This window comes from Carlito syrichta, unplaced genomic scaffold (assembly GCF_000164805.1).
Source record: "Carlito syrichta isolate Samal-C Ts95f unplaced genomic scaffold, Tarsius_syrichta-2.0.1 Scaffold309041, whole genome shotgun sequence".
Classification (NCBI taxonomy): Eukaryota; Metazoa; Chordata; class Mammalia; order Primates; family Tarsiidae; genus Carlito; species Carlito syrichta.
This window is the reverse complement of record NW_007253137.1, coordinates 896,912-909,597: the sequence shown is the minus strand read 5'-3', so window position 1 is coordinate 909,597 and position 12,686 is coordinate 896,912. Positions and strand designations below refer to the sequence as shown.

Here is a 12,686-nt window from a genome sequence, read left to right as displayed (position 1 = left end):
TATTTGTGATCTTTTTTTTTTGAGTTGGAGTCTCACTCTGTCACCCAGACTGGAGTGCAGTTGCACGCTCCCGGCCACCGTAACCTCGACCTGCTGGGCTCCAGCGATCCTTCCACCTCAGCCTTCCAAGTACCTGGAATTACAGGCATGCGCTACCATGCATGGCTAATTTTTTGATTTATTGTAGAGATGAGGTCTTGCCAAGATGCCCAGGCGGGTCTCGAACCTGCAGGCTCAGGCAATCTACTCATCTCACCCTCCCAAATCACCGAATTACAGGCTGAGCCACTGAGCCTGGCTGTATTTGTGATCTTAATGAGTGACTTTAAATGTCTTCAAGTGGATCTGACATCAAAACAAAAAGAGAGGGACAAAACATAATAATATTTGGTAAAAGTCTATGTCTTTATCAGTTTAAAAGCATTCTCCCTGTAGGTTTAAAATGAAAATTCTAAGTAGGGAGAGAAAAGCTATCATAGTTTCATTAACAGCATTTTTTTTACTCAATGTATGAAATGTTTATCTTAAAAATGATGAAGTCTTAAGTTTGATGAAATACACTTGATCATAGAGTCCTAATATTCTGTTCTAGATTCAGTTATCCTTTGCTATTCATGGGACGTTGGTTCCAGGCCTCCCTGTGGTCCCAAAGTCTGCAAATGCTTTAGTTCTTTGTATAAAATTGTGTAGTATTTGCAAATAATTTATGCATATTCTCCTGTGTACTTTAAGTCATCACTAGTTTACTTTTAATACCTAATATAATGTAAATACTATGCCAATAGTTGTTATGTTGTATTGGTTTTAAAACACATATTATTATGTCTTTTCCCCCAAATATTTTGATCTGTGGTTGGTTGAATATGCAGATGCTTAACCCACAGGTGTGAAACCTGTGTATATAGAGGGACAGCTGTATCTCTCAAATTTCTTTTCTTCAGTACTGTTACTCTGAATCCATATCTCTTGCCTAAAATACTGCAGTGGTTACTGTTTTTTCTCTTTATTCTTTTTTTAACTAGTCATATTGTTCAAGTTGCCGTTTTAAAAAAATTTTATTTTATTTTTAATTGACATATAGTACTTTCATGGGGTACTATGTGGTATTTTGATACATGTATACATTGTGTAATGATGAATTCAGGGTAATTAGCATGTCTATCGCCTCAAACATAGACATTTTTTGTGGTAAGAACCTTCAGAAATCTTTTCTTCTAGCTAGTTTGCAACATATAATACATTGTTAACTGTTCACCCTACTGTGTGGTAGAAATCAGAATTTATTTCTCCTGTCTAAACTGTAATGTATCTATTGCCCAGCCTCTCCCTATTTCCCCTCCACCCCACCCTCTGATAATCATTATTTTACTCTCTACTGCAAGACCAATTTTTTTTTGGATTCCTCATATGAGTGAGATTTTGAAGTATTTGTTCCTCCTTACTTGGCTTATTTCATTTAACAGTATCCTTTAGGCTGGTCCGTGTTGTTGCAATGGCAGGATGTCATTCTTGTTTGTGGTTGAACAGTGGTATTCTATTGTTTATATATGTCACATTAAAGACATTCATTTATTTGGTGTTGGAGACTTAGGTTGATTTTATATCTTGGCTATTGTGAATAGTGTTATAGTAAACTTAGGTGTTCAGATGTCTCTTTGACATACTGATTTTATTTTCTTTGGATATGTACCCAGTGGAGTTGTTGGATCATGTAATAATTCTGGTTTTACTTTTTTGAGAAATCTCCATACTGCTGTCTAAAATGGATGCACTCATTTTTATTCCCACCAACAGTGTATGAGAGTTTCCCCTTCTTTGTCAGTATTTATTTTTTTTGGTCTTTTTTTGATAAGAGCTATTCTAACTGGGTTGAGGTGATATCTTGTATGGTTTTGATTTGCATGTCCCTAATTATTCATGATGCTGAGCATTCTTTCATATACCTGTTAGGTGTTTGTATATCTTTAAAAAAAAATTATTTTAAAGATGTGGGGTACAATTCAGGATTAGGTAGATAAGTGGTCATCGCACAGGTGAAGTGTGGTCCTCCTTTTGGTCCCTACTTCACCTGGTTTGAGATCAGGTAGCCTTATTCCCCCCCTCAGAAGTGTTTATTCAGGTTTTTTGCCCATTTTTAATTGCATTATTATTTTTGTTGTCAAGTTGTTTTAGTTTCTTATGTATTATGGGTATTAACCCTTTGTCAGATGCATAATTTGCAAATATTTTCTCCCAAACTGTAGGTTGTTTCTTTGCTCTTTGTTGATTGATTCCCGTACTGTGCAGAATCTTTTTAGTTTGATTTAATTACAGTTGTTTATTTTTGCTCCTGTTGCCAGTGCTTTAGCACTCTTATCCAAAAAATCCTTGCCCAGTCCAATGTCATGAAGCATTTCCCTGTTTTCTTCTAGTTATTTCATAGTTTTGGGTCTTACATTTACATCTTTAATTCATTTTGAGTTGATTTTTGTATATAGTGAGAGATAGATAGGTGGTCTAGTTTCGTTCTTCTAAATGTGGGTGTTCAGATTTTCCAGCACTATCTGTTCAAGAGACTGTCCTTTCCCAGTGTGTTTTCTTGAAACTTTTTGTTGAAGCTCAGTTGGCTGTAAGTGCATAGATTTGTTTATGGGTTCTCTGTTGTGTTCCATTTGTCTATGTATCTGTTTTTATGCCAATACTATGCTGTTTTAGTATAGCTTTGAAATATATTTTAAAGTCAGGTAGTGTGATGCCTCCAGCTTTGTACTTTTTGCTCAAGATTGCTTTGCACAAAAGATTCCAGATCTTTTGTGGTTTCATACAAATTTTAGGGTTGTTTTTTCGATTTCAGTGAATGATATAATTGGTATTTTGATTTGAATTACATTGAATCTGTAGATTGTTTTGGGTATTATGGACAAGTTAGCAATGTTCTTCCAAGTCATCACCACAGGATGCCTTTTTATTTATTTGTATTTTCTTTCAATGTCTTTCATTAATGATTTGTAGAGATCTTTCATGTCTTGGTTAAATTTATTCCTACACATTCTATATTTTTGAAGCTAATGTAAATGGGTTTTTTTTTCTTGATTTTTTTCAGGTAGTTAACTGTTACTATAGAGATATGCTACTAATTTTTGGTGATTTTATATTCTGCAACTTTATAGATTTTATTCTAATAGTTTTTTGGTGGAGTATTTTAGGGTTTTCTGTACATAAGATCTCATCAGCTGCAATCAGGGACAATTTGACTTGCCTTTTTTCAGTTTGGGTGCACTTTTATTTCTTCTGCTTTCCTAATTGCGCTGACTAGGACTTCCAAAACTATGTTGGATAGAAATGGTGAAAGTGGACATTCTCGTCCACCCCACCCCCAGAGGAAAAAGCTTTCAAGTTTTCCCTGTTTAGTTTAATGTTAGCTATATATTTGTCATATCTGGCTTTTACTGTGTTGAGGTACATCCTTCTGTACCTAATGTGCTGAGAGATTTTGTCATGAAGGGGTGTTGAATTTTATCAAATGTTTTTTCTGTGTCTACTTAAATGATCACATTGTTTTTGTCTTTGAGTCTGTTAATGGTATGTGTCGCATTTGCACATGTTGAGCCATCCTTGGATCTCTGAGATAAATTTCACTTGATTATGTGAATGATCTTTTTGATGTGCTGCTGAATTTTAATGCTGGCTTCAAAGAGTGAATTTGAAAGAATTCTTTTTCCTTCAGTTAATTGGAATCACATGGTAAGAATTAGTATTCATTCTTCTTAAATGTTTGGTAGAATTCAGCATTAAAACCATTAAGTACTGGTCTTTTATTTGATGGGAGACTTCTTTATTACTGATTCAATGCCATTACTTGTTATTGGTCTGTTGAGATTTTATATTTCTTCATTATTCGGTCTTGATAGGTTGTATCTGTCCAGAAAGACACCCATTTCTTTTAGGTTTTCCAATTTGTTAACAATATTTTTAATATTTTTGTCTTTTAGTCTTAATACTAAAGATAGAAATAGTCTGTGTACCATGATTTATAGTATTAAAGTATTCTGGATTTGTCTGTGCACTTACTTTTTGTGAGTTTTATACTCCATATATATTCTTGTTACATGTTAGCATCCTTTCAGATTGAAGAACTCTCATTATTTCATGTAAGACAGTTCTGATAGTGATGAATTTCTTCAACTTTTGTTTGTGTGGGAAAGTCTTTGTCTTTCCTTCATTTCTGAAGGATGACTTTGCTAGTACACTGTTTTTGGTTTACAGTTTTTTTGTCTTCAGTACTCTGAATACATTCTTCTACTCCCTCCTGGCCTGCAAGATTTCTACTGAGAAGTATGCTCTTAGGTGTATTGGATTTCCTCTAGTTGTTTATTTTCTCGTGCTCCTTTTAGAATCCTCTCTTTGTGTTTGATCTTTGAGAGTTATATCTTGAGTCTTATATGGGTTGAATATGATTGGTGACCTTTGACTTTCCTGTCTTGATATTTATATCTTTCTCAAGGTTTGGAAAATTTTTTTGTTGTTTTTAAAAAATTTTATTTATTTGGTAAGCCTTCTATCCCTTTATCTTTCTTTATTCCCCTTGAGCTCCAATGACCCAAATATTTGCTGTTTTGATGTTATCTCATAGATTTTGTAAACTTTCTTCATTCCTTTTTTTAGTCTTTTTTCTTCTCTATTTTCAGATTTTCAGGTAGCCTGTCTTTGAGCTCACTAATTCTTTTACTTCAGTTCTTTTGTTGAGACTCTCTATTGCATTTTTCACTTTATTCATTGCATTTTTCAGCTCCAAAATTTTAAAAAATAATTTCAGTGTTTCTGTTAAGTTTGATAAATTTTTGAATTGTTTATCTGTGTTTTCTTGATGCACTCCAGTTTTCTTTAACACAGCTAGCTTGATTTCCTTGTCTAACAGATTATGCATCTCCATTTCTTTAGGGTCTGTCACTGGCACCTTATGTTGTCCATTTGGTGAGGTCATAAGTTTTATTGTTCTTAATACTTGTGGATGTTCATTGATGTCTGTGTAGTAAAGAATTATTTATTCACATTTTTGTAGTATTTTTTTTTGTGTTTGTCTTTCAGTGGGCCTCTCCAGGAATCTAAGTAGACTGTTGTCAGAGTCTTGCAACTCTTGCAGCCATTTCAGCACTAGAGGATGCCTTTAGCTCAGGTTTGCCATGATTCTCACAAAATCATTAAGGTTGGTGCAGTGCCCAGCCAGGATATAACAGGGGGAAACCCAAGGAGGTGATATCCTGGCTGTGTGGGAAAGCTGGCTAAAGATCTGAGTCTGGAAACCTGTTCCATTGGTCTAGACAGACGTGTTTTTCAGCACTTTCTTGCACAGAGGGGACAATTTTCTAACTGTACAAGAAGGGCGGGAGCTGAGACTGGGTCCCTTTACACTCTGCTGAAAGAAGGAGGCTAGTGAGCCCACCCCAGTGGCCAAGACATGCACACTTCCCTGCATTTTCCTGTATGGGCAAGACAGCTCCACGATTGCAATGAGAGAGCCTGGAACAGAGGCTGGGCCTTTCAGGATTTGTTGTGTGATGGAGGCTGGTAGTCTACTCTGGAAACCTAGTGGGGTAGCTCCCTCCAGCAGCTCTCTGCATAGGTGATCCTTGACTGTAGTGAGAGGGGCCTGAACTGAAACCGGGCCTTCTCAGGATTTACTTTGGGATGGAGGCTGATGGGTCTGTCATGGAGGCTTAGACAGAGGAGTCATTCCCAGGTGGCAAGATATGGATAAGCCTCCTCTGGGTCCTTGTACCAGCAGTAATAAGCTGACTTCATAGTAGGAGAAGGAACTGGAACTAAGTTATAGAGTAATTCATGTCTGCTGCTAAGACCAGTATTACTGGGCAGATGAGCCTTTCTGCCTATGCAGTAGTGTGCTTGATTCTTCCTGTACTTTTTTTTTTCCATTTTAGAAGGTCTTATTTTCATTTTAGTTCTTTTAAATCAAAGATATATATCTTTGCACTTCTTTAGATACTGCCTTTGTTCTCTACTACAAACAATACTGAAATTATCTGGTAACTGCTTCTTTCCTTTTTCTTTATCATTTAATTTTAGTTACATATGTTCTTAATGCTACCTGGGAATTTAAATGTACCTGGGTTTATGTAATTGATAATTGGGCCTCAATTGTAACACTTTTTACCCAGCTAATATTTAAGAAGGTAGTAGACTCAGTTTCATCTTTCTCCTAATTTTTTGGTTTTTTGCATGTGTTATTTTTATATTCCATGAGCTTATGTCAATATATGCCATTTTGTCAGTTTTATCTCTGTTAAACACTGTATTATAGTTTTAGGTTCACAGCAAAATTGAGAATGCACAATTCTCATATATCTCCTGTCCCCACACATAAACAATGTCTCCCATTAACATCCCCCATCAGAATCATACATTTCTTAAAATTGACAAGCTTCCATTGATACATCATTATCTCCAAAAGTTCTTAGTTTACATTAGAGTTCACTTTTGGTGATGTACATTCTTTGGGTTTTGACAAATGGTATAATGACATATATCTATCATTATAATGTCATATGGAATTGTTTCACTGTTCTAAAACTCCTCTGTGCTCTGCCTGTTCATCCCTTTCTCCCATCTAACCCTGGCAACCACTGACTTTTTTTTTTTTTTTTTTTAAATCATTTCTATAGTTTTGTTATGGAGCAAAAGGGGCTCCTACCTGGTGCTCTAGAAGCCTATATTGTGACAACCAGGCTTTTGAGAAAAGAAAAGGTGTATATTAAAAGTCGATTCACAAGGAGACAGAAGTCAAGCTCAAATCTGTCTCTCTCTGCTGGCTTTAAGGCAGTATTTTATAAGAAAAGGTTTAGAGGGATAGATACTGGGATTAGCAAGTGATTGGTGTAAGGAAAGGGGAGGAATGAAAAGTCCTTAGGCATTTGCAGGTAGTATCTTCATGCTACTTCATGGGTCACATGTGCAAATTTGGTGAGTGCTAGTATGAGCCATGTTGTGGAAATTGAGACTGTGGCGTCAGCAAGCTCATTTTGTACAAATTAGTTGACCATCTTGGTTCCACCCAATTTCAGCCAGTATTTTTTCTGGCCTAAAAAGAGAGAGTTTCAGTGTTTTAGCAAGTTGTTTTTTTTATCTGCCATCCTGAAAATGCAATAATTTCTGTTAATCATTAGTTTCTTTAATTATTTAGAGAACGGTTTCAGTCTTGCCTTTTTCAGAATATTATTCGGTTAGACTCATCCATGTAGCCATTTCAGATTGGCTTCTTTCACTTAGTAATATGTATTTAAGGTTCTTCCATGTCTTTTCATACCTTGGTAGCTCATTTTCTTTTGGCACTGAATGATATTCCATTGTCTGGATTTACCACAGTTTATCCATTCACCTTCTGAAGGATATCTTGGTTGCTTCAAGTTTTGGAAATTATGGATAAATCTGCTGTAAACATCTATGTGCAGGTGTTTATGTGGACATAAGTTTTCAGCTTATTTAGGTAAATACCAAGGAGTGTGATTGCTGGACCATATGGTAAGAGATGATTTAGCTTTGTAAGAAATGACCAAACTGTCTTCCAAAGTGGCTGCACCATTTTGTGTTCCCATCGTCAGTGAATTAGAGTTCCTATTGCTCCACATTCTTGCTAGCATTTGGTGTTATCATTGTTATGGATTTTGGCCATTCTACTGGATATATAGTGATATCTCGTTGTTTTAATTTACAGTTCCCTAATGAGATGTGATATGGATTATCTTTTCATATACTTGTTTGTCATCTGTGTATCTTCTCTGGTGAAATGTCTCTTCTGGCCACTTGCCCATTTTTATATTGGGTTATTCTTTTCTTACTGTTTTAGTAAGTGAGTTGTAAGAGTTCTTTGTATATTTTGTAGGTTATCAGATATGTTGTTTGCAAATATTTTGTCCTTGTCTGTGGCTTTTCTTCTTGTTATCCTGATATCCCCATCTTTTAGGCTGTAGTTCTAAGATAGATGCATTTTCTTCTTAATCTTAATGCAATTCTTAATCTTAAAGCTTCTCCAGTTTTTCTTGGTTATCTGAAACTTATCCTCTGCTCCACTCAGGCAGGTGCATGGAAGAGATACCATCTAAGCTCTTACAGATTTTTAACTTTTTGTGGCTATCCACTTGAAGGACACTTTGGATATAAAATATTCAGTTCACAGTTTTTTTCCTTGAGTATCTTAAAAAATATTACTTCAAACTGGGCTCGGTGGCTCAGCCTGTAATCCCGCGCCTTGGGGAGGCTGAAGTGAGTGGATTGCCTGAGCCCGCGGGTTCGAGACCCGCCTGGGCAGTGAGACCTCATCTCTACAATAAATCAAAAATCAGCCGGGCGTGGTAGCGCATGCCTGTAATTCCGGCTACTAGGAAGGCTGAGGCGGAAGGATCGCCGGAGCCCAGCAGGTCGAGGCTGCAGTGGCCAGGAACGGCCACTGCACTCCAGTCTGGGTGACAGAGTGAGACTCCAACTCAAAAAAAACCAAAAACCAAAAAATAATACTTCATTTTTTTCTAGCATAAAATGTAGCTGTTGAAGTTTAATATTAATCTGATTTTCTCTCTCTTAAGTAACTTGGCCTTGTGTTTGACTTTCTTTTGTCATAACTTTGCATATGTGTTTTTGTTTCCCATGTTTAAATGAAAGATTTCCTTGAACTATTAGGAAGAAGTTCCTGTGAAGGAATAGGATAAGCCAGGGTAGATTTCTCTGTTTAATTTGAAGGACTTTCTCCTTTCTTGCTATTGGAATATCTGTGTAGCCACTCCTGTCTCTTAGAGGTAAGCGTGGTCAAGAAAAGGGTTTCACTTTTAGCACAGTATTTCTAAGATCTTTACAGGCTTAGCATTCAATCATAAGTGATCTGTTTTTCTCTTTATAGTAATTTCTGTGAGCTGTTTCTTTTGTAACCTTACTATTCCTTTCCCCCTTTTATATTGACTCCTTTTCTCTCCATACCTCCATTGTTTCTGCCTTGCAGTTTCTTGTTTTCTCCCTTAAAAGAGACCTTGTCCTTTTGGAGAGGGCTCTTTGCTAAATACTTTTGAGCTGCTTATCAGTTTAGAGCTTCATCGCTCTGTTTGCTGTCTACAGAACTGATTATGTAGACTTTTGTACTCACATGCAGCTTGAGGCCTATGAAAACTTCTTTCTTTTTCTCCATTTATTCTCAGATTTGTTCTCTAAGTTTTCTCTAAGGATAGAGTCCTCTGCTTGTTAGTGATTTTTGGGTTTGATCCTTTGTAGGGTGCCCCCATTGTCCATTTTCACATCCTGCTGCTTTTCCTCAGTTGCTGAGCATGAACTATGGACAGTTTAACCACATTCTCTTACAGTCTGAGATTTGTGGGGATTCCCTTTCACTTAGTTTAGTTGAAAATGTAGTCGTTGGGTTCTTCAGATGTCCTCTTTGGTATATTTGGTGTTCAGGCATTGTTTTTGGAGGATTAAAATGCTATGCTGCCACCACAGTTAAAACACTATTAACTCATTATTTTATTAGCATAATTGTGACTAATATATAAATATATTTAATCTACTTCAACATATAAAATTGTATATTTTTAACATCATAATAAATAAAATTTTAGACATCTATTTGTGACCTTTTGAGGATTTGTATGTAAATGTAGGATGTGATTTTACATATTCTTGATTTTAAAGCAAATATGCATCATTTACCTCTAATTACATTGTTAAATGGGTATAATCTCCTAATGGAAATTTTAGGTTAATTACAGAATGGTACATGAAGTTATCTGTATGTAAACAGCTTTGAAAGTATACATGCTACAAACTACTGAGCTTTTATTGAAATTAATATACATAATTGAGGAAATTATTTGCTTAATGGAAATAAGTATGTTCAGAGAAAAGTTAAAGGAAAAAAGAAGTCATTTCATTGTTTATTTTCATATGTAATATATTCATATTTAATCTTCAGATATTTTATGAAAGACTTGTGGACATTTAATATGTTAGATGGGATTATTTGTAATTTTAGACTCGCTTGATTGTCTTCCACATAGCAAGTACTGCATAAATGTTTTCAGTGTGAACATTGTAGGAAGAGACAATATTAATCTTTTACAATTTTATTAGTAAAGATTATAATCGACTGAATCTAACTTCAAACTATGGAGGTCCAAAATAAAATTATCAATTTCTCATAGGAACTGAAGTTAAAAGATGAAGAATGTGAGAGGCTTTCAAAAGTGCGAGATCAACTTGGACAGGAATTGGAAGAACTCACAGCTAGTCTATTTGAGGTTGGTCTATTTACATCTTGGCCAACAGCAACATCTTGATTTTTATATGTTGATAAAGTTGTTTTTTTTGAGGGAATCTTGAAGAAGATATGCTTTGCTTCATGCATATTTATAAGTCCTCTAAGCAAAAGATAAAACAAAATCTTTAAGCAATATACAGTCTACAAGTTAAAATGATGTGAAAAGAAAAAAATCCATTATGGGCTGCCAGTATCAGGTTGTTTAAAAATGTATAAATGGAAAGAAAGGAGGTAAACTTTAGCTTTGATTTTTATTTTACTAAATATTTACAGCCTACTTTGGATAAAAGATATATGACTAAAACTAAGAGGGCAAACCCTTTGAGGAAATTATCCAATATGGGGTGATTTGAGAAATGTTGGAAGATATAACTACTTGTTTGAAGGTGTACTCTTTATCTCCAGCCTGCCATGAGGACCAGAATTTCTACTCCACTAAAACAGTGTTTCTCAGTAGGGATGCCATTGACATTGTAGAACATTTAGCATTCTTGGTGTATTAGTCAGGATTGTCTGCAAATGCAGAACCAATACATAAGTAGAGAGAGAGATAGAATGACAGAGACTGAGAGACAGAGGAACGTATTATAGAAGGTTGACTAATGTGATTTTGGAGGCCAGCAAGTTCCAGGAGCTGCAGGGTAAGTTGGCAACCTGGAGACTCAGGAGAGCTGATGGTGTACTTCCAATCCAACTTTGAAGGTCTCAGAACCAGAAGTGCTGATATTTCAGTTTGAGGTTGAAGGCAGAAAGAATTCTCTTCCTAGGGGGAGAATCGGTTTTTTGTTTTATTCAGGCCTTCAACTGATTGGATGAGGCTCACTCATATTATGGAAGACTGTCTACTTTACTCAATCTACCATTTAAATGTTAATCTTATCCAAAAACACCCAGGATAATATTTGACGAAGTATTTGGATATCCTATGTTTCAGACAAGTTGACACACAGAATTAACCTTCATACTAGGCTTTGCCCAAAAAGTGCTAATAACACTCCCTGATCATTTTGACAATTTTATCTCTGGGGGGTGAGGAGAGGATAATACTTCAGTGGTCGAGAATCATTGCTGTAATGGTTCTTTGGGTTAGACGTTCCTTATCAGAAATATCACTTAGAAATATTTTCTTTTTTTTCTTAAATATTTGTTCTTTTAAAAAAATTTTATTTTAAAGATGTAGAGCACAATTCAGGGCTAGGTATACAAATGGTCATTGAACAGGTAAAGTTTGGACCTTACTTTAGTCCCCACCTCACCTGGCTTGATGTCAGGTACCCTTATTGTGAAGTGTGCCTCCCACCTCTCCTGGCAGTTTCCCACTACTGTCAGTCCCTTTCTTGTAGTATTATGAAAATTGTTAAGGGTCCACTTATGAATGAGAACACGTGGTACTCAGTTCTTTGTTTCTGTGATAGATCACTGCATATTACAGACTCTAAATCCATCCAAGTTGCTGCGAGGTTCATAATTTTGTCCTTCTTTATGACTGTGTAGTATTCCATCATGTATATGTATCACATTTTTTTAATCCAGTCTACTTTTGATGGGCAGCATGCTTGGTTCTATGTTTTTGCTATTGTGAATAGTGCTGCAATAAGCATGAGTGTACAGGTGTCATTTTTATAAAATGATTTGAGTTCCTTTGGGTATATTCCCAGAAAGGGGATTATTGGGAGGCATGGAAGGCTGATTTTTAGATCTTTTAGGAATCACCACACTGTTTTCGCAAAGTTTGTACTAGTTTACACTCCTACCAACAGTGTAAAAGTATTCCCTTTTCCCTGCATCCTCTCCAGCATCTGTTGTTTTTTGAGTAAATATTTGTTCTTAAAACTTCTATTATAATTTAGAAATGGGAAAAATTCCATTACCTTTTGTTATTTTTATTCATGTGACATCTATTTCATTTTTGGAGGTATGTATATTTTCTTACACAGTTGTAATTCTAATATTTGTATTTTTTCAAATAACAGTTTTAGTATTACCACACGTCACTAATTGTAATGAGAGTCATAATCTGTGAGGTACATGTTCCACAATTTTTATCACTACAAATAGCACTGCAACGAATGTCTTTAGACATATAAAGTTTTTTGTGCTCTTTCTGTTCCATATCCTTTTGCCTTCTTTTCTGTCTTTTTTGGATCATTCTTTAATGAACATTTTAAACTAATTTACTTATTTCTTTAGTTAGTTATCAGAGATGAAAGGAAAATAAATTTAAGGATGGGAAGAGTGAGAAGTTAAAGATCTAGACTAGGAGTTATGTGACTTGTTACATTTTTATATGTAGAAGGACATACAGAAACATAAGGTTTTTCTTCCAGTATTGTCTGGCTGGTGGAAAATTTTGTAATGTTATATGGATATTAGGTAAGAAAGCAAATGTATT

General features: G+C 35.4%; 1 protein-coding gene across 1 annotated transcript in view; it reads left to right on the top strand.

The window, feature by feature from the left end:
• The window catches only part of RAB3IP (RAB3A interacting protein), a 57,732-nt gene that overhangs the window by 24,381 nt on the left and 20,665 nt on the right, over nt 1-12,686 (top strand). The window contains exon 4 of the mRNA XM_008066616.2: nt 10,179-10,274. Coding sequence (XP_008064807.1) covers nt 10,179-10,274 — 96 coding nt within the window. The remainder of the gene's footprint in view (nt 1-10,178; nt 10,275-12,686) is intronic.